This window comes from Peromyscus californicus, unplaced genomic scaffold (genome assembly GCF_007827085.1).
Source record: "Peromyscus californicus insignis strain IS unplaced genomic scaffold, ASM782708v3 Scaffold_10__1_contigs__length_136768540, whole genome shotgun sequence".
Lineage (NCBI taxonomy): Eukaryota > Metazoa > Chordata > Mammalia > Rodentia > Cricetidae > Peromyscus > Peromyscus californicus.
In genome coordinates this window covers 100105254-100125983 of record NW_026294391.1, presented here as the reverse complement: position 1 = coordinate 100125983, position 20730 = coordinate 100105254, and the positions used below count along the sequence as shown (strand labels likewise).

At 39.5% G+C, this 20730-nt stretch overlaps 1 protein-coding gene across 2 annotated transcripts in view; it reads right to left on the bottom strand.

Moving 5' to 3' along the window:
• Positions 1–2591: 2591 nt before the first annotated feature.
• The window catches only part of Il13ra1 (interleukin 13 receptor subunit alpha 1), a 60986-nt gene continuing 42847 nt past the window's right edge, over positions 2592–20730 (bottom strand). For both annotated transcript variants that reach the window (XM_052738115.1, XM_052738116.1), the window contains exons 10-11: positions 18297–18381; positions 2592–5043 (exon numbers count right to left, since the gene is read on the bottom strand). In XM_052738115.1, coding sequence (XP_052594075.1) covers positions 4951–5043; positions 18297–18381 — 178 coding nt within the window. In that variant the 3' untranslated portion in view covers positions 2592–4950. The remainder of the gene's footprint in view (positions 5044–18296; positions 18382–20730) is intronic.

Below are 20730 nucleotides of genomic sequence, written 5' to 3'. Positions count from 1 at the left end.
ACCTCTTAATTTTACAGATGAAAACACTGGCCCCTCAGAGAAGAAGCAGATCCAGACAGGGCGAGGCACTTGCCCAGCATCCTTTGGAACTGCAAATAATTAATTCAGCTTATTTTATCTTATAAAAAGCAGCCTCCCCTTGACTAATCAACTATGGACTACAGAGCCAAACATTATTCACTTCCAAATTCCTTTTATTTAACACACCCTACCTGGCACACTGATAAATGATTGCACAATGAATCTCAAGATGCTGCAAATGATCACTTCACAACGGAGTGATTTGAATTCTCAAAGTCTTACCATTAATAAGCAATTTGGCGATAATGTGCAAGAAGGTGTCTCTTCTTTTAGTAGCTGCTTCTTAGGGACAAGCAAATGCACTGCTGGCTGCATTAAAAGCCAGGTGGACTTGTTTTCCACTTCTGCCTCATGACTCCATAGCTGTACGGTTTCACAGAACTCAATCAGCCAGTATCTCCAATGTCTGCATTTGTAAAAGGCATGGAATGCAGCCAATCTCATGGTATAGGGAATCAGGGAAATAGCACATGTATTAGTAACTTAACACAAAGTAGAAACTATTGATTTTCCCTTTTCATTTACTAGTCTACCTAACAAATGTTGAAAACCAGCAGTGAGATAGTTTCCTGTTGCTGAAGATGCAACCACTGGAAAGATGGTTAGAGGCCAGAGAAAATTTAGGGAAAAAAATCATCTTAAGGGTTGATGTTAAAAAAAAATATCTAGCATGTCAACATCAATTAAACTTCTCCCTTAATGAAACTAAAGCATTCCAAGATTTTAGTTGATATATACATATCAACTTTATGTGTGTGTGTGTGTGTGTGTGTGTGTGTGTGTGTGTTTGTGTGTGTGTGTGTGTGTGAAGATTGTTTTATCTAATCATAAGTGTGGAAGAAAAACATTTCTGAAACAAAAGGGTTTATAAATTTTATTATTATTGGTGTTTGTGCATGCATGTGTGTGATATGGATATGGATATGCATACTACAATATGTGTGTGGCAGTCCCAGAACAATTTTATGGAGCCAGTTTTCTCCTTCCACCTTTGATTGGGCTCTGGAAACAGAACTCAGGTCTTCAGATCTGCAAGCAGCTTTATTTTACATGCTGAGCTGTCTCTCCAGGCCAAACAAAAGTGTTTGTTTTCTTATTTTCTTCTCAAAGTGCTAATACTTTAGTAGAGTCTGACATGCTGCATTTCAGTAATCCCAGCATTTGGGAGACTGAGGCAGGAGGATTGTGAGCTCTAGACAAGGCTGGCCTACGTAGCAAGTTCAAGCCACACTGGGTTACATAACAAGACCCCATCTCATTAAAAAAAATCCAAAATATAAAAACAAAGCAAAATGAAACCAAAAGCCTAGTAACACAATTCATGTAAACATGCTGTTGCACTTTTCAAAGAGCAGACCATGGTAATGATGAAGCAGCAAACAACCTGACAAGCAAACATGCATAGATCATTCTGGTTTCTCTCTCCCTGAGATGAGGTGACCATGTTTGTAGCTACAGGAAGTTATGTTTTCCACAGATCTCATCTAGATTTACAATCTCAACTTCACATCACCAGCCCTCATGCTAAAAAGCTAGAAGAGTGGTGTCACACACCTCTAACCCCAGCAATGTGGAGGCAGAGACAGGAGGATCTCTGCAGCTCATTGCCTAGTTGGTCTTGCCCCATTGGGGAGCTCCAGATTCAATGAGAGACCTTGTCTCAAAACTAAGGAGTAGAGCAGTAGAGAAGGACTCCCAGTGTTGACCTCTGGTCTCCATAGACACATGCACACAAGTGCACCCACGCCCTAAGCATGCAGACATAAATGAACATGTACTTACACATACAACACACACAAATAAAAGTTGAAAAAAACTATGAAGCTATAAGTAGCTAGAAAGATCTTACGAGGACACCTATTGAAAAAAATAGTTTTCTTAGTCTCACATGTAAGCTAATATTAATAACATAAGTAGGGGTCTCCCATGACAAAGGCAATGATAGCTGTGTATATCATGTGCACATCATGTCTATGACGACAGTAAGTACACTGTGTTCTAGTTCCTGCTTGATATTGCAAAAGTTCAGATCCATTTCCATTAATTTTAGATAGCTTTTTATTTGTGTACGGGTGCATGTATGTAGCTGTACATGTGGTGCAGTGTATGTATGGAGATAAGAGAATAACTCGAGGGAGTCAGTTCCCTCCTTCTCTCATGTGGGTCTTGTGACTCAAACTCAGGTCATCAGGCTTGGCATCAAGCATCTTTACCTGGTGAGGCATCTTGCTGGACCACCATTAATTTTTGCAATCACAATTTGTCAAATCCTTCAGTCTCTTTAGATGATGCCTGGAATGGCTGCCCTAAAGGAAACTGATTTTATATGTACGTCCTCTTCAGAAAACTGACACAACCAAACAACAGGGAAACTGTAATACATGTTTGTTAAGATAAAGTAGCTGTCTTGGAATTGTCTTTATAATGTTTATTATTTCAACTGTAATTTTCTCTACCACCCACTCCCGACAATACTTTCCCAAAAATAAGATCAAAAGAAAGCATTTAGGTGACATACAAAAAGACAATATTTATTTTACTTTCTTATAAGAAGTTAAACAGAAAGACTCCTAGTAGCAGACATTACTAAAAACATTAACATTATTTCATGTATCCCTTCAACACCCAGATTCAGAAAAAGGTTATCTGAATGAAAGAAAAGGAATGGTCCTCCTTACACTGGGTTTACTTATATGTGTAGGTGAAAACAATCCATATACCTTAGTCAAAATAATATAACAAACCTACAAGTTTCCGATAAGCAATGTACTGATGTCTTTAAGAGTTCCTAAGTCCTGGAGATTACTTTTGTCCATTAAAACAAAGGAATTCCTATAATGTACTATCCTCTTTCCCCTCTGCTATTGCAGAGGAGAATGGAAGTAAAATATGATGTTCTTGTTCCCATGCTGCATAACTCTCGTAACGGGTGGTCTCCAGGGCATTTCAAGGCATCCTCTTCATCACCATCAAAATAGGCCAGCAGTAAAAGTGGCCCTGTGCAATGCATTTAGGTGCTTTCCTTCCCAGATTTGTGAAAACCTGCATAAGGAGTGATTTCCCTCTTCTACAACAAGCCAAGTCTTCTTTCCAGTGACTAGAAACTGAACACCTAGGATGCCTGGAGCCCAACTGCAACCTGACAATCAAAATAAAAGCACCGGGAGGAGACATCTGTGCGTCAATCACACCATGGACCCCCATTTCCTGAAATGCCAGGGCACAGTGCTCCTCTACCACCACTACTACCACGGAAGCAAGGTTCCCCTTTGTCCCAACCTGTGGAGAGCAGGGGTCTCTTATCTTCCCTACTTAAAAACAGGAGACGCAAGTAGCATCATTTTATTAATATGAACTGGTAAATGTCTGAAGAATTTGTTATATAAAGTTCTTCAGTCCTTGCTAGTGATCTGTAGGTATGAGAAAGAGAAGTGGGGTACCTCTCAATGTTTTAAATTTGCAGGAAGTAGTCGGAATGGGGGGGATATATATATATATGCATATATTGTGGAAATGGGACAAAATGGAAACCTAACATATGCAAAAACTGAGTACATAGTTGGAGTCCCACTTGGCTCCCTCTCAATAAAACACAGAATGGACAGAACCATTCACAGCGTGGAAAACAGCCATCCTAAGGCCTATTTTGCAAACAAAGAAAAACAGACACAAATCTTTTCTTTTCCCCCTTGAGCAAATAGAGCCTAAATTCTAAGCGAAGAAAAGACATCATCTCTGTTAGAGAACACACAAAGAAACACCAATTGCTCAAAAACCTCAAATAATTGCAGGCTCACCGGGACGTGGCAAAATCTGTATGAATTAGTCATTGTTGTTCAGAAGACTCATCTTTTACCTGAGATGAAAATTATTCCCTGCTCTACTAGACAGTCTAAGCAAAGTTGTATCCTCAATTCCACTGCAAGTCAAAAGGCTACATGAAAGAGGATGGAGGAGTAGGCATAGCAGGGAATAAGAACAGGAGACCGGAAGTTCAAAAGTCTGGAGATAAAGGAAGTGCTAAGAAATATGGAGTCCCAAATTTATGTAAACCCAGGAGTGGGGTCCCACTCCTCATACGTGAAGGTGTAGTACAAGTTAGATACATAGTCAATACTTGATTTGAGTAGCAGAAATTAAGGGGAGCATACATCTTTAGAGATTTCTTGATTCCGACTCTAATACTAGGTCGTTCTGCCTCCACTATCCTAAAAAATCCCTGCAATGACATAAAACGGCCTTGGTGGAGAAGTTGCCTCTACTTTTTTTGTACATGTCATCACCATTGCCAAGATGATTTCTGGGAATTTCAAAGCAGAGGAAAATGCTATTGAAGTGGATAATGATAGTGCATTTTAATAGCCACAAACATTACTCAGTGGGTTCCCAAACAATAAGCAGCAGATTGTATCAGTTTTGTTTGCTAACTGTTCTCTGGGAATCAAGTTCAGCATTAGTGTACACACCCCAAAATGAGTTTCCTCACAAGTAAAATTTCTTGATGTTATTCCACACAAAGAATACAGAGCAAGCAGAGATTCCTTAGGCAGCCGTCACAACTCTTAATAAGATGAATCCATGGTCATTGCCCCCTTTTCTTTGTCCTCTAGTCTGAGACTTGGCAAAGGATGTCTGCTTTTAAGATTCAACGAGGACAAGAAGGACTCCGCTTTCTTCTTGAAGAGCTCCATGTGTTTGGATTTGTCAGTGCAAGACTGACATCCAAATCCGCGGCTCTTAAGAGCTGACTGCTTTTCAAGGGTCTAGTAGTTTCAGTTTCTGTTTAACAAGTCCTCGGCTAAGAAGTGGAGAATGCAATGAATCCGCACAGGGTCACATTGAGAGAAAGAAAGCAATCAATTATCCCCATCACTGAGACACTTTCTTCAGGTTTTCTATCAGCACTACAGAATCCGTTTCTTCTCTGGACTGCTTCTCATGGATGTCATACTTCTTCCAGTGCTGCAAGGAAGGACACAAACACACACAGTGACTCTTCTCAACACTAGTCTCTCCCTGGGCACTTTGAAGTTGGCATGAACAAGAACAATAAGTGCAATGTTTTCCTGGTTTGGGTTTTTTAATCTAAGAATGCTCATCTAGTTGGACAATTAACAAAGTCAAACAATCAAGAACTAACATTAAAGACAGGAAAAGCATAGGTCTGTTACATAATGGTTAATGGCTGTCTGAAGAGATAAAAATGTAGGTATTTTCAAGACTACAAACAGTCGTTTGGAGATGAACAAAAGGGTAGCCTACTTTTCTAACTGTTTCACTTGGGATTTTATGTTTTTGACCACTGCTCCAGAAACATCACAGGCTCACAAAAGCCAATTAACATCTAGTGAAGAAGACACTGGACGTCCAGAAAGTCTTAGTCTCAAAAACCTGTGAAAGGCTCTAGACTAACACCTTCATTTAACATCATTTGCCAGACAGACCTTGTTTGCTAGACATTATGTATAATGGACTCATTATATATAGTGTCTCCTGAATGGGATCAAGCATGTCTTTCATGGCCAACATTCTGGTCCTATGGTTTTTTTTTATTTGTCGGTCTGGGGAAAACGTGAAATCTAAACTCAGTTCTCTCATCTGTAAAGTAAAGCTGTTAGAGAAAACTAGGTGGGAAAACTACGAGGCATGGACCAATCTAGCTAACTGCCTGTTTGAAGAAGTGAAGTTTTATTGAAATATAACCATTTGTTTCTGTATTGCCTATGGCTGTTTTCATGCTGTAATGTTTAAATTGTTACAGAGAGTGAATGACTTAGAAGACAAGAACAATTCTTTGCAGAAATAAAACCACACCACTCCCTGCACAAGGATGATGTGTAGGCTCCCTTTCTCCTTTGGTGTTCCATACTTCTTTAAGCTTATGGGAAGAAATGGAAGTCAGAAAAACAGAAACAAGAACAGCCTGTTCAGCTGTGGCAGCCTGTGGCACTGAGAAAATTTGGACCATGTAGCGTTAGTGTATAGAGCTAAAAGCTGAGAGATCCTGCTTAAAATAGTCATTTTTTTCTAAATAAAATATTTAACCCTAACATATCTAACAGAATTGCTACAGTTAAAAATATTGCCAAGTGCAAGTGCTGGTGTGGATGCATAGACTTTGGATCTTGCACATATTGTTGGTGGGAATGCAAAATAGTAGTCACTATGTGAAACAGCCTTGTGTTTTTGTGTAAATCTGAACATACACTTCGCACATGACCCCAAAGTCCTGCTCCTTTGTACTTACCCAGAAGAAATGAAAACATGACCATACAGAGACTTCTACATGAACATTTACAGTGCCTTAACTCATAACAGCACAACTAGATATAGCCCTGATGTCCTCACATAAGTGAACGTTTAAATAAACGTTAAATAAATGGAGTAATTCCTAGCAATAGAAGTAAACTGTTGACACATGCAACAATATGAGTATTTCCCTAATGCATTATTAGTAAGTGAGAGACGCCATACTCAGAAATCTGTTTCCTAGGATTCCATTTATATGATACTATGTAAAGGGAAAAATTCTGGGGACAGAAAACAGATCAGTGGTTGCAATAGTCTTCAGCAGTGGTTCTCAACCTTCCTAATGCTGCAACCCTTTAATACAGCTCCTCATGTTCTAATGACACCCAACCATGAAATTATTTCCATTGATACTTCATAACTGTAATTCTGCTATTGTTATGAATTGTAATGTAAATATCTAACATGCAGGATATCTGTGACCCCTGTGAAAGGGTTGTTAGACTCCCAAAGGGGTCAAGCTCCACAGGTTGAGAACCAGTGGTCTAGAGTGAGGGATGGAGCTAACTCCAAAGGGGTACGTCAGGAAATGACAGAAATATTTTATATTTCTACTGGAGTGGTGACTACCAAATTGCATCCATTTGCTAAAATTCTCCTAAGTGAACACTTAAAAAGAATCTATTTTGTTATTTGTAAGTTGCACTTCCAAAAATTCTATATTTTAAAAAATGTGAAATGTGCAGACTTCTAAGAAAAACAATCTGAAAAATTAGATAACCTTAAAACAACGGTTTACTCAATAAATGGCACTATGCCAAGTGGCTAAGCATTTGAAAAACAAAGTTAATCCCTCTCTCATAGACTACATCAATAAAGCCTTGATGGAGTAAAGCCCTGAATGTACAAAACAAAGTCAACCAAACACACAGAGGAACAGCTATGTAAGTTTCCCATGATATAGGCTTCCTGCACACAAAAGATGATTATTTGATTTTTTATTTTCCTGGAGCTGAGGACCGAACCCAGGGCCTTGTGCTTGCTAGGCAAGCGCTTTACCACTGAGCTAAATCCCCAACCTCTAAGATGATTATTTGAAAGGTGGTTTTACTACAGAAAAAAGGAAAAACCATTTATATATAATTAATCACCATAAATATAATAAAAAGGCAACAACGGCTGACAAGCCAAAAGATTAATATTTTATATATGAGGCTAGAGAAATTGTTGAGTTGGTAGAGTGCTTGCCTTGCATGAATCAGGCCCTGGGTCCCATCCTCAATGGTGCAAAACCAAAGCCTGATATATAAAGAACCTTGGAAACCACCAAGGAAAAGAGAAATATTGTAGCAGATAAAAGGGCAAGGAACAAGAATTTCACAAAACAAATGGCTTAGGCCAATGCACCAACGAAACATACAAAATTGGTTGTATAAAATTTCCTCACCTATCAAAACACCCATTGATTTTTAAAACATTACTTAACAACATGTTGAAAAGTGTGTCCAAACAAGTATTTGAATCCTACTAGTAGCAAATCTAGAAATTTGTATACCCTAGTTTTAATATCTACTTCTTGTGAATATAATTGTTTGAATTCTCATGTTTTGCTTAGGTAATACGGATATTTCATTTAGCAACATATGTTATAAGTTCTCATAAATTGGCATAACAGAGCTATTTCAGTTTCTTTAACCTCTAAAAACAATTTCACGCATGAACGCACTGTTCATTCAAACCATACGACCTCCCTGGACAATAATCTGTTGCTTCAAATCTGCAAATTTGCAAACTAAAAACTACTGGAGGAGCAGTTCAGTAGTATAGCACTCCTCAAGCTTGTGCAATGTTCCGTCCCCAGCATTCAGAGAGCCAGCCAGAGAGAGAGAGAGAGAGAGAGAGAGAGAGAGAGAGAGAGAGAGAGAGAGAGAGAGAGAGAGAGAGAGATCCAAAGTCTATTTTCAGATCAAAAGCTATACAAAAGCACGTGGCAGTTGGCAGGATTTGGCTCATAGTTTGCAGTTTGCAGAGATATGATGGCAGGAAGGTGGTTTGTGGCAGCATGGTATGGTATTTGTCTTTCTCCAAATGCAATCATTTAAAAAAAAGTAGGAAAGACAAGCAGAGTAAATAGGAAAGCAAAAACAAACAAACAAACAAATAAATAAATAAAATTCACTAATCAACTTTACAGCTAACCTAGATGAAAAAGGATTCGTCATGAACCCAAATAAGGGTTGATGGGGACAAACAAGTGATGGTTATGAGGGGAAAATGATAAACAGCTGTGGAAGAAGAAGATACAGAAAGACTCAACATGGTATCCAAGAGATCTGAGAAGTCGGTGGGAACTCAAACACCAGTGAGCTAATTTCGGACATATTCTGAGAATGGAAAGAGTCTGCTAACTCACAACAAGTCCATGGTCAAGACACATATTCTCAAAACTAAGACTCCACAGCTCCCTTGCAGGATGAAGTTGTACTCCGGGAAAAGACTATGGGAATAGACTCCAACTGATTGGCAGGGCAGGGCAAAGAAATGGCTAAAAAGTAAGAAAATCCAGATAAATATAGAGATGGAGGGCAGGGAAGAAGGAATGGAGGAAGAAGTTATAAAAAGGAGAAAAGGCCAGGTATAGCGGCACATGCCTGGCATCCCAGCACGCAGGAAGCAGAGGTCGAAGGAAAAGTGGAGGTTCAAGGGAGCCAGGGCTGCAGAGTCAGGTGCAGGCAACTCAGGACTGCACAGTGAGATGACTCTCACCACTGCAGAGCAAGAAAATAAAAGGAGGCAAGACTTTCAAAAGCCACTCACTATAACTTCCAAAATTTCTCAAAGCAATACAAGAGGGGGCTGTATAGTCAGGAAATTAGTAAAACGGACCCAAGTGAAGCCTCTTTCTTCAAGTTTAGGAAACTAATTTCACATAAAAATGAACAACAGAATAATACCCTCACAGAATTAAAAGTTGTCAGAAATATGCCCGTGAAAATTATACCCTAATGTTTCAAATTTTAGGAAGAAAAATTTACACAGAATAAGAAATTATAAATCCTGTGAAAGAATGTATAAAAATTCAGAACAAGAGGGGATTCAGAAATTAGATGAGAAAACTCAATAAGGAATTAGAAATAAAGGAAAATAATAATTTCATTTCAGAAATGAAGACTAAGCTAGAGGGAACATGGGTGAGTAAACACAACCAATCATTAGATAATGTTTTCAGAGCAATGGAGGGTGTGATGGGGGATTTATACAATTATCAAGGAGGGTGTGACAGATACAGGAGCCAAAGAGAGGAAGAGTGGAAGAGGTTAGAGACCCTCATACAAAACGCTTGAGAGTCCAAGGGTGTGGAGTTTGGGATATACTGTGGATGGGACCCAAGTCTTAACGCAAATTCTTTCGTATTTCACATATACTAAATAGTCATAACGCAAGATAATGTTACATGGCACATTAAAGTTTTGTGCATAAAACACAGTTCTAGGAAGTAGAATTTTCCATTTGTGGCATCATATTGACCGTCAAATCAGTTCAGATTTTCCAGCATTCTGGCTTTTAGATTTTTAGTTTAGAGGTGCTCAACCTGTATCTGAGAAAAATCAACCCAGAATGACCAATATCAAGAATGGTTCTGGTAAGATTATTGAATTTTGTGGGGGAAACATTTTGAAAATCCAGGGAGGGAAACTCAAATATTTTAATATGGAAATAATATTATACTGTAAGATTCTTTAACAATAATTTATACCAGAAGATAAGGTAGGAACACATTTAAGATAGTCAAAGTAGGATGTGTGTGTGTGTGTGTGTGTGTGTGTGTGTGTGTGTGTGTGTGTGTGTGTGTGTGGTGTTGCTTTGGGGGTTTTGTTTTGCTTTTAAAGAATTTCTTACACACGCTGTCACAAGCACTGTGAGTTTGTGTGTGCAGCTGCCCTGCTGTGTCTGGAAGACAGTTCCCTTTAGATCACCCATCATCAGCTCTTGCAATCTTTCTGCCCACTCCTCCACAATGATCCTTGAGCATTGGTAGTCCAGACCAAGAAAGACCCACATCATATGTTTTCCCTCATCTGTGGATGTTAGCTTTGCATCTTCACATATGTGTGTTTCATTTGGAATACCCATAAAGGTCAGGAAATTACTAACCACCCATAGGAAATGACGTTAAAGGGAAAGGAGACAGAATGCACTAGTATAAAGGGTTTAAAACTAATAATGGGACAGGAAGGGTTACCATGGGTAGGGGGTGGGAAAACAGGCTAAAGGAAGGAGTACATGGAGGGAAATTAACACTATAGATGTTTAGAAAGGGTCATAACCTACTACTGGAGAAGCTTCCTAAAATATATACATACACAGTGCTGTGTTGGATGAGAAGAAAAGCAATTTGGAAGCCACTAGTGATACAGTTTCATACATGTATATACGAAGGAAGGACTCAGGAGTTCTTATCCCTCCCACTGCTTACTATTTCCTACTGATAGATTCATGGAGAAGGGAGAGTCATCGATTTTTTTTAACTGGACACTCACTGGTGACCCTATCATGCTCCAATGTATGGTCCCAATCCAGTGGTCACACAGATGGCCCTGGTTAATCTAAATAGGTCACAAAACAAACCCAAAACTCATGAATCCAGGAAAGGGAATGATGGGGAAAGGAGGGAGTGGAGTTAATTGAGATGGGAAGGAGTGTGGGAGGCTGTAGGGGGCTAACTGCAATACAGAATACATGGGGTGACTATAATACAGAATACATTATATACTCTCTTTTTTTAACCCTTTATCAGCACCATGGCCTTTCTCTTAGCACAGCATGTAATATGCCCACATAAAGGAGAAAGAATGAACACAAAGGCTTTCATCTAGTATTCACTTTTATGAATTTTATGCCAGCCCCATTTTAAAACCCATAAAATTATCAGTCCACAATTCAATCCTTAATCTACCATTTAAAATAAAAGAAACAGGCCATCAACAATAGAATAGTGGTCAAAGAGGAAAAACATGGGTTTTTGTATTGTTAAGCAATAAATTTGGGAGCATTATGGAACATCAAGTCTCAATTCAACATTATTCTCAAGTTTGATTACAGTGTTTCCCACAGTGTCTAGCGAAGTGAAGTAAGTTTCTAAGCATCTAAGCACCATATAAAAACACTGGTCTCTTGGACACAAATGAACCTATTTCATGCCCCAGTCTTCTTCAGAGCAACAGTAAAAAGACAAAAGGCTGAACAGTACAAATTGGAGATCCCCACATCTGAGAGCACTGTTGAATGTGGCATGAAAGGGGCTAATTTGAAACCCTTTGTGGTGGCTATTAACCCAACTCCTCATTTTATAAACCAATAAAGGAAAAAATAAGCATGCATTCTACCCTTTTAGCAGGAATTGAGTTTCCGAACAGCCCAAGAGACTAGTTGACAACCAAAAAGCAATGCTTTACAGAAAGGTGCAGATTGATGCACGTAGCTGAAAGGACAAAATGCGAAAAGTGCCCTTTAACCACACCTAAAGGCTGAGTAAGGCAACAATATGTGCTGGTGTAAAGAGCATTAGCTGAAGGTTTGGCAGGGTGCTACACAATACCCAACAAAGTATCTCCAACAGCACAGGTCGGGGATGCAGGGGCAGAGTGGGGGGATGTAGGTAACCTGAGGCAGTATGCTGTTATCATCTTAAATACAGTGGTCATTCTTAGCCTCACTAAAGGTGGGATAATTGGATGCTATCTATCTCTGAACAAATGGACAACAGGAAAAACCCAAGCAGAGCCTGAGCCTTAGATCATATTAGGAATTCTTAATCTTTAAAGCACCATGATGGTGTCTTGGCTGTAGAGGAAAGCATCCTTTGTTTTTTTTAAGACATATACTGAAGTAAAAAAAATTAAATATTTGGAAGTTTAAAAGCTACCTTGTGATTGGGCATGGAAAACTGGCACAGCACAGTTGCCTGCCGAGAAGTGTGGGAAGAACAGTGTGATTTTTCTTTTTAATAGATACAAGCAACACAGATTCAGAAGAGAAACAATTGCCTCTGCAGTCCCCTCCCCCACCCCGAATGTGGCCAGCAGCCCAATTAGTCACATGGAAAAGGGTAATAGCAAAGCAACAGGAAGAAGCACTGTTGGCCAAACTGTTACTACGGTGACGAACAAAACAACATGAAAACACTAGAAACCTTAAGGAAAACTACACTGAAGATTTATTTGTGGCCACATCTAAATACGTTTTTAAAGCAGCATTATCGATGGCATTGGTGTGGAAGTAACGAGTGTTTAAAATCATATGGCTTCTTTCTTCAGATTAGGGTTGACATCTTTGGGATACTTGGGTCTCATCCAGGTTTTCTAGTCACTCCTCTACCTTTGGAGACTTCTCAGTGGCCCCCAAAGTCCCCATCTCTAAAGTCAGGGTGTTAAAAGAGAATCTAGGATTTTGGAAAGTTGTAATTAAAGGCAAGAATTAGGCATATAAACATGTGTCTCATCAGACAGCATCTAAAATCATGTTTATTCTGTGAGTAAATGATTCTAGCTGTGTTTCTATTGCACATACATCACTTCGTGAAGACTACTTCTGTGTAAAGAAAGCAGACTATGGGGCCTATGAGATGGGCTCAGGGGGTGCTGGCTCTTGCTACTCAAGCCCAGAGACCTGAGTTCAACCCCTAGAACCCACATAATACTAAAAGGAGAGAACTAACTTCCCAAAGTTGTCCAACTGCCACATGTACATCCTCCCCCAACATAGACATAATATTTTTTTTTAGAAAAGCAGATTACTTATTTGCTTAAAAGCAGACAGAAAATTGTTCCCTGACCCATGCCCATATGTGGCATTATTTTATTATACTTTTAGTTTGAAAAACCTGATTTTGTTTAATGATCTGCAGCCATCATGGGCGAAAATGTACACGCTTTCAGTGGTCCATCTTGTCAATGTATCTAGCTCACGAAATTACAGAATTATCTGACTCATTGGGACAAAAACAACATATTATCCGCTAGACAGCAAATTGAAAAATCCCTGGCAATTTTCTTGTCTCTGAAAAAGATAATTGATCTGATTTTTGCCGTCAGTGTTGCTATCATTCACTCTATCACCCAGAACTGAAAACTTACAATTATTTTCTATTCTCCCTACCTTTCATCACCCACACAGAGTCACCAAGTCAGAGTGCATTCCTTTAATAATGTGTCCTATTATCAGTCTCCTCTGCCACCATGGAAGTCCAAGTCTCCATTATCTCCCAAACCTGGATAACTACAATAGTCTTCCTCCTCATTAATGGCTTGTACATGGTTTCTTTCATTGTAAAAGTAATACATGCTTATTATAGGCAATTTGAAAATTTCAGGGAGATTGACAGAGAATATCAGCTACCCATAATCCCTCTGACCCAGTTCCTTCCACTCATTGTTCTATGTGTATCTAATATAGTTCTCTAAAAACTAGGATTGTGATTTACTAGATATTTATAATTTGTTTTGTACTCTGATAAGTGGGGTTTTCTTTCTTCTTTTCTTTTGAGATACTATTCTTTGAAACTTAACTTTTAAAAAAATGAAGATGTTATTCCATATCTGTCTGTAGGTAGAAAGCCTGACTGCAGCCATCTTAGTTTATAAGTAAACTGTTCTTCTGCCTGAAAGCTGTTAACTTTTCACTATCCTTAGATAGGATACACTCCCAGTTCACTTTAGATGCTTTATCAAACTTTTCTGACACTTGGGCAGCCATACATGAGAATCAAATATTTCATCTGTTCATTGGAAATTCTATTATTTCATTAATTTTGCTTCTCATTTATCTGTTAAATTTTAATAAGTCATTATTTATATGTTAATTCAACTCAATTTATCTACTAATTCCCTTACTATTTTCCTTATAGTATATTTTTGTTCTAGAAAATAAAATCAATTCTTAATTGTTGGCAACTCACTGGGTTCTAGGTTTTCATATCAGAACAAAATGATGCATGGGTCATTCTTGTGCTCTTGTTTGGTTATTCCCTGAATATGTATTTCCAAGAGCATAATTTACATAAGCAAAGATGCTTATTATATTGTTGTTGTCAAGAAAGAACACACAGGTTAAACACCCCTGATCCAAAAACCCAAATTCTGAAATGTGCCAAAACCTGAAACTGTTTGCACAGTGATATGATGCTTTAAAGTTTCTGGATTTTGTCTGGGTGTGGTATTATATGCCTTTAATCCTAACACTAAGGAAGTAGGGCAGATGGATCTCCATGAGTTCAAGGCTAGCCTGGTCTACCTAGAGAGTTCCAGGCTAGTCAAGGCCACATAGTGAGACCCTGTCAAAAAAAAGTTCTGAAGTTTGGATTTCCAATTTTCATATCAAACAGTAAAGTCTATGTAATATTCTAAAGTCTGAAAAAATACTTTTGTTCTCAAGCACTTTAGACAAGGGACACTCAACCTGTATGTAGGGCCACTAGCACTACATGACAAGTGCCACTTTCTTACCGACTTGTTAAGAACCAGATATTGTTTCTTTTTAGAAATGCATTAGGCTAGCAGTTTATACCGTGTCTTAGTGGCTTTTCTATTGCTGCAAAGAGACACCATAACCAAAGCAACTTACAGAAGAAAGAGTTTAGAGGAGGCTTACGGTTCCAGAGGGTTAGAGTCACTGACCATCATGTGGGGGAGCACAACAGCAGACAGGCAGGCAGGCCCGGCATTGGAGCAGTAGCTAAGAGCTCATATCACAAGCATGAGGCAGAGTTAACTGAGCCTGGTGTGGGCTTGGGAAACCCGAATACAACCTCCACAACAAGGCCACACCTCACAATTGTTCTCAAACAGTTCCACCATCTAGGGACTGAGTATTCAAACATATGAGCCTATAGAGACCATTTTCATTCGAACTACCACATGACTCATCAATGCTTTGGTTGGCATGTGCTGTGCATTTGGTGTTTGCCCACAGACACTGGGAATTTGCATTGTGGCATTTTAGCTAGTCTCCATCCTTCTGAGAAGAGGAGCAAACTCAAATGTCTTTCCATGACCTGGCATTGAGGCCAATGTGTGACAGCACAGTGGAACTGGAAATGGCAGAGTGGGGGTGAATGGGAGAGTGCATGCTCTGCTCCTATTCCAAATGGAAAGATTTTAAGTAGGTCACACAGGGCAAACCAAAACATCCGCTGTTGCAAAGCAGGCCTACTTCCAGTTTGATGCCATGCATGTACTTCCTTTCTCTAATCCATCCCCCTAGAATGAGAATGATGTTCCTCATACCTGATACCTTCTTACTGCATGCTATTCATAATACGATCCCGAGTCTTTTTCTCATAACTCCTCTCCTGTCAAGCCAACTTGTAGAAGGCAATGAGGTACTTGAGGACAAGCATTCTATCATACAAGAACTAATGAAGCACAGGGAAAAAAGCAAGGGACCTCTACAATCTCACTTCCAACCAGCTGTGTGACTATGGCCACGTTTCTAGACCTCACTGAGTCTCTAGTTCCTCATCTGGAAAAATGATACTAACAGTACTGTCTAATTGTTTTCTCACTGCTGTGATAAAATTCTCCAGACAAAAGCAACTTAATGGAGAAAGTGTTATTCTAGCTCACAGCTCAAAGTACATCATAGCAGAGAAATAAAGGCAATAGGAGCTTGAAGCAGCTGATCACCTCACATCTGCAAACAGAAACAGATGAATGCATGCTAATGCTCAGCTTGCTTTCTCTACCTTATACAGTACAGGATCCACTGCCTAGGAAATGGTCTCATCCACAGTTAAAACGAGCCTTCTTGAATCAATTAATATAATCACGATAAAACCCCACAACCATGTCCAAAGGCCTAGCTCTCAGGTGATCCTAGATTCCATCAGGTCGACAGCACAAACCATCACAAACACCTATACCATAGGGTGGTTCTAAGGATTCAATAAGGTAACATAGGCCAAGCACTCGCTGCCCTCCCTGACGTACAGTAGATGCTCAATAACTGCTTGCAGCATCTATTAGAGCAGTTGTTGAAATGAAGAACAATATGGTATACAGGTTGTTTTACCAGGACAGTAATCACCTACTGCCTCTTTTTAAATATGCAGATTTGTAGGATTCACTCCCAACTTGTTGCCAGGATTTCTGGAGACAGAGCCCAGGAACCTGTACTTCTTACAAGAATTCTAGTTGGCTATGATTCAACTAGAGTTAAAGGACAACTAGCTGCCACACTAACCTTACCTATGCTATACAATCTCTCTTGTAGACTGCTGGACCTACCTCCCCAGTGGTACCCTGGCCTGGGCATTACCACTCTCTACAAAAGTGATCTCCTTTTAAAAATTAAAGTGTCAGCCTCCCTACTTCCTGTCCCTAGCCGAATAGCATCATTGCCAGTATGAGTAATCTGTTATTATGAGAGTCAACAATAAATTCATATTATTGTCAAAAGCACTGCTCATTGCTAACATGCATTAAGCATGTCTAAAGTGTGAGGCATGCCAACTAGTTTTTATTGTTATTGTGCTCTATATGGATTTAATCCACATGAGACAGGTGCTACTCCTACTACCACTTTATAAATGGGAAAACCAAGTTACAGAAAGACTAAGCAAGTGACCTAAGGTCAAAAAGACAGTAAATGACACAGTGGATATCTGAATCCAGACATTGTGACTCCAGAACCCAGGCTATTATCTAGTATACTACAGTGCTCTTCTAAATGAACTGCCCTATGCCTGTTATTACTAATTTAAGCTATCTACAATGCTATTAATATTTATTTCATACATGTTCTTCATTATCTCATTAGAGTAAATGTATTTATCACAGAAACCTCAAACTCTTGTGTTCCCATGTCTTAAGTCTCCACCCACAGGGTATAGCACAAAAGTCTGCAGGAAACCAACAGTTGGGGTGGGTCTGTTCTCTTTCTATGTGCTTAGAGTCCAGCTTTCTAATGAAACTGTATGAATCAAGTGCATCGTAACTGTTAATCCTATCTATATTTACCTCATCAACATTTCAAAAGTATCTAAAAGTTGAAGGCCTGTCCATTAGTTTAGTTTCCCAAAGAAGGCTCTTCCTCCTGTGTGTTTAGATAAAATACCTCATTCCTCAAAAAGACAACAGAGTCCAGTGACCTGAGACAGACAGGGTGTTCTGGAAATTTCTTAGCTTGTATGCTTGGCCAGATATCCAATATTTTAAATCAACTCTTTCATCGTTTAGATCAAGTGTAGTCTAAAATAACCAAGTTTGGTCTGGGGAGGTGGCTCATTAGATGAGACCATTTGCTAAGTAAACATGAGGATCTGAGTTTGAAATATAAACATCCATTTAAAAAAATGGCCATGGCTGCTGATGTGTGTAACCCCAGTGCTATGGAGAACAGAGACAGGGCGATCACCTGTTGCCCACCAGCCTCACTTCAGGTTCACTGGTGATCCCTTTTGCAAAGGAATAAGGCAGAGATTGATAGAGTAAGTCCCCCTCCAAAAAAACCCTCCTCTGGCCTCAACATTTGTAACTCCCCCAACACATGCATGCATACATACAATAACCAATCTGAAGAATTCTGATACATGATACAAAATGTTAAACCTTGAAAACATGATGCTAAATAAAACAAACCAAACCCAGTGACACAAATATTGCATGATTCCATATGTATTAGATAACCTAGAATAGACAGATACACAGAGCAGAACATAGAAGAGTAGTTGCTGGGGGAAAAGGAGAAGAGAACAGGAAGCTAGCGTTTGGTGAGGTACAGTTTCCGCCGAGGATGATGAGCAAGATCTAGAAGTAGATACTGATGGTGGTTGTAAAACACAGAAAATGGATTGGAGGGTACTGAACTATATTCGTAAAATGGTTGGAATAACCAATTTCACGTTATATGTGCCATATGTTTTCCAAACTTCATACCCCATTGCAATTCCCCATGGAGGCAGTACTTACCAGGGTGTCATCATTCTGGTCTCCAAACATTTCTTTAAAAATCTTGCCAGGATCAGGAATTGGAGGAAATATAATGATCTTGAGCCTTTAAGAAAAGAGATTTTTTTTTTTTTTGGATCAGACCTTCTAGTGCATGAGTCTCTCACATAAAAGACAGCTATATTAAAAATAGGCATGCCAAAGTCACAGTACACAAGTCACTTTTAGTAAGTCACCTTTAGTAATGAGGGAATTGTGAAAAACATGTTTAAATGGCTATGGGAAATCAGTGTCCTAAGAGCACCAAATCTGCATAGAGGAAATAAGGCACCAACTTAAATTACTTACATCACTTAAAAATAATGAGGGCTGGGCATGGTGATACACATCTTTACTCCCAGCACTCAGAAGGCAGAAGTGGGTGGGTCTCTGTGAGTTCAAGGCCAGTCTGGTCTACATAGAGATTTCCAGACCAGCTATGGCTACATTGTGAGATCCTGTCTCAAATTAAAATAAAATAATGGGGCATAATTTCAGCAGATAAGAAGTTTTCTTTTTATAATTTTGAGAGTATATATATTAGTCTAATGGCACAGACCTGTAACCTCAGCTACTCAGGAGCTTGAGGCAGGAGGGTCGTTAAGTTCAAAGCCTGCCTGAGCTATAGAGTAAGTTTAAGGCCAGCCTAAATAACTTAGAGCCTGTCTTAATAAGAAGTGGGTTGGGGATATGACTTAGTGGTTATAGTGCTTGCTTACAGCACATGCAAGAGCTTAGGTTCAATGCTCAGCACTGTGAAAAAAATCTCTTGTTTCTTGTTGTTTTTTGCCTTTAAACAGCATCTCATGTTACTCAAGCTGTCCACAAAATTGATATACAGCTCAGGCTGGCCTTGAACTCCTGATTCTTTTGTCTCTACCTCCCAAGTGCTAGCATTACAGGCATGCACCACTTCACACAGCCAAAATCTGATCGTATTTTTACTGCTCCCATTTTTTCAATCCTAGTGATACACATGCCAGGCAAGTGGGCTGCTTACCATACCTACCTGGTCCGATCTGAAAACTTCTCCAGCCTCATCTCTGGCCACTCTCCCTCACCCTGTCTCTTCCAGCCACACAGGACAAGCTTCACTTCAGGCCCTGAGTCTCGGTACTTGTTTTTCCCTTGGTCTGGACAAATATTTGAATGGCTCATGCCTGTATTTTATGAGTCTCTCATTAAATGATCATCTTCTTGGAGAGGACGTCACTGGTCACCTTATTGAAATGAGTCTCCTATCACTGCCTACCTCTACCTCCTGCCGACCTGATTTCCTACTATGTATGTGTACTATCCACTATAAAAATATAGATATGGCCTGTGTTCTATTCACTGCCATAAGCCTGGCACTTTGAATAGCAGTTAGCATATAAATGGATATCTAACATATAATGTTGAAATAAGGCTAAAGCTTTGGTTCTGGGCCCAGATCAATACTTTCATACCAATCTTGAGTGTTAACTATAAGAACAGCAACCACCTCTATACTGGTAAAGAGAAATAAAACATCCTTTCTCTTTATTGACACATGGTCTACAGAACTGATGGTGGCCTTGAGTTCAGTGTGTAGCTAAGAGTACGTAAACTCCTGCTTTTCCTTTCCCCCACCTCCCAAGTGTTGGGATTACAAGTGTGCACCACCATGCTCAGCAATAAAAGCACTCTTAAGGAATGAATAGCATATATTAGGGATAATCTGGCAGAGTTTTCTTTCCTGTGGCATCAAGTAGCAGCCCGCTTTGCACTAACACTTGATAAGTCATTTTATTAGCAATAGATTTCATTTCTTATTTTCTGTTTCTTTGTTGGTGATGGAAATTGAACCAGAGTCTCAAACATACTAACTGAATGTCCTACCACTGTGCTCCACTCCTGGACCCAATTTCTTTTTATTTTTAATTGTGCATGAGGTCTGGGGGGAGCACACATATGTGAACATGCCACTGTGCACATATAAAGGTCAGAAAACAACGTTGTAGAAATGGTTCTTTCCTCAAACATTTACATGGGTTCCAGGGGTCAAACTTACATCACCAAGCTTATTCAGTAAGTGCCTTTACCCAGTGAGATGTCTTGTTAGCCCCCTTAATCACCTATTTCTAAAAGCTCATTCCAAGAGTTGTCAACTAACTGTGGATAAATCAGGTACTGAAAAGAGTCAATGTACATAGCACAGGGACTATTTAGCAATGCTTTTTTTCCTCCTTTTTTATTAAGAAAAATTTTCCATTCATTTTACACACCAATCGAAAATCCCCCTCTTCCCTCCTCCCGTGCCCCCAGTCTCCCCCTCCCAACACAGCCCCCACTCCTCCCCACATGAAGGCAAGGCCTCCCATGGGTAGACACATCCAGTAGAGGCAAGTTCAAGCCCTTCCCCACTGCCTCAAGGCTGCTGGAGGTGTCAGGGCCA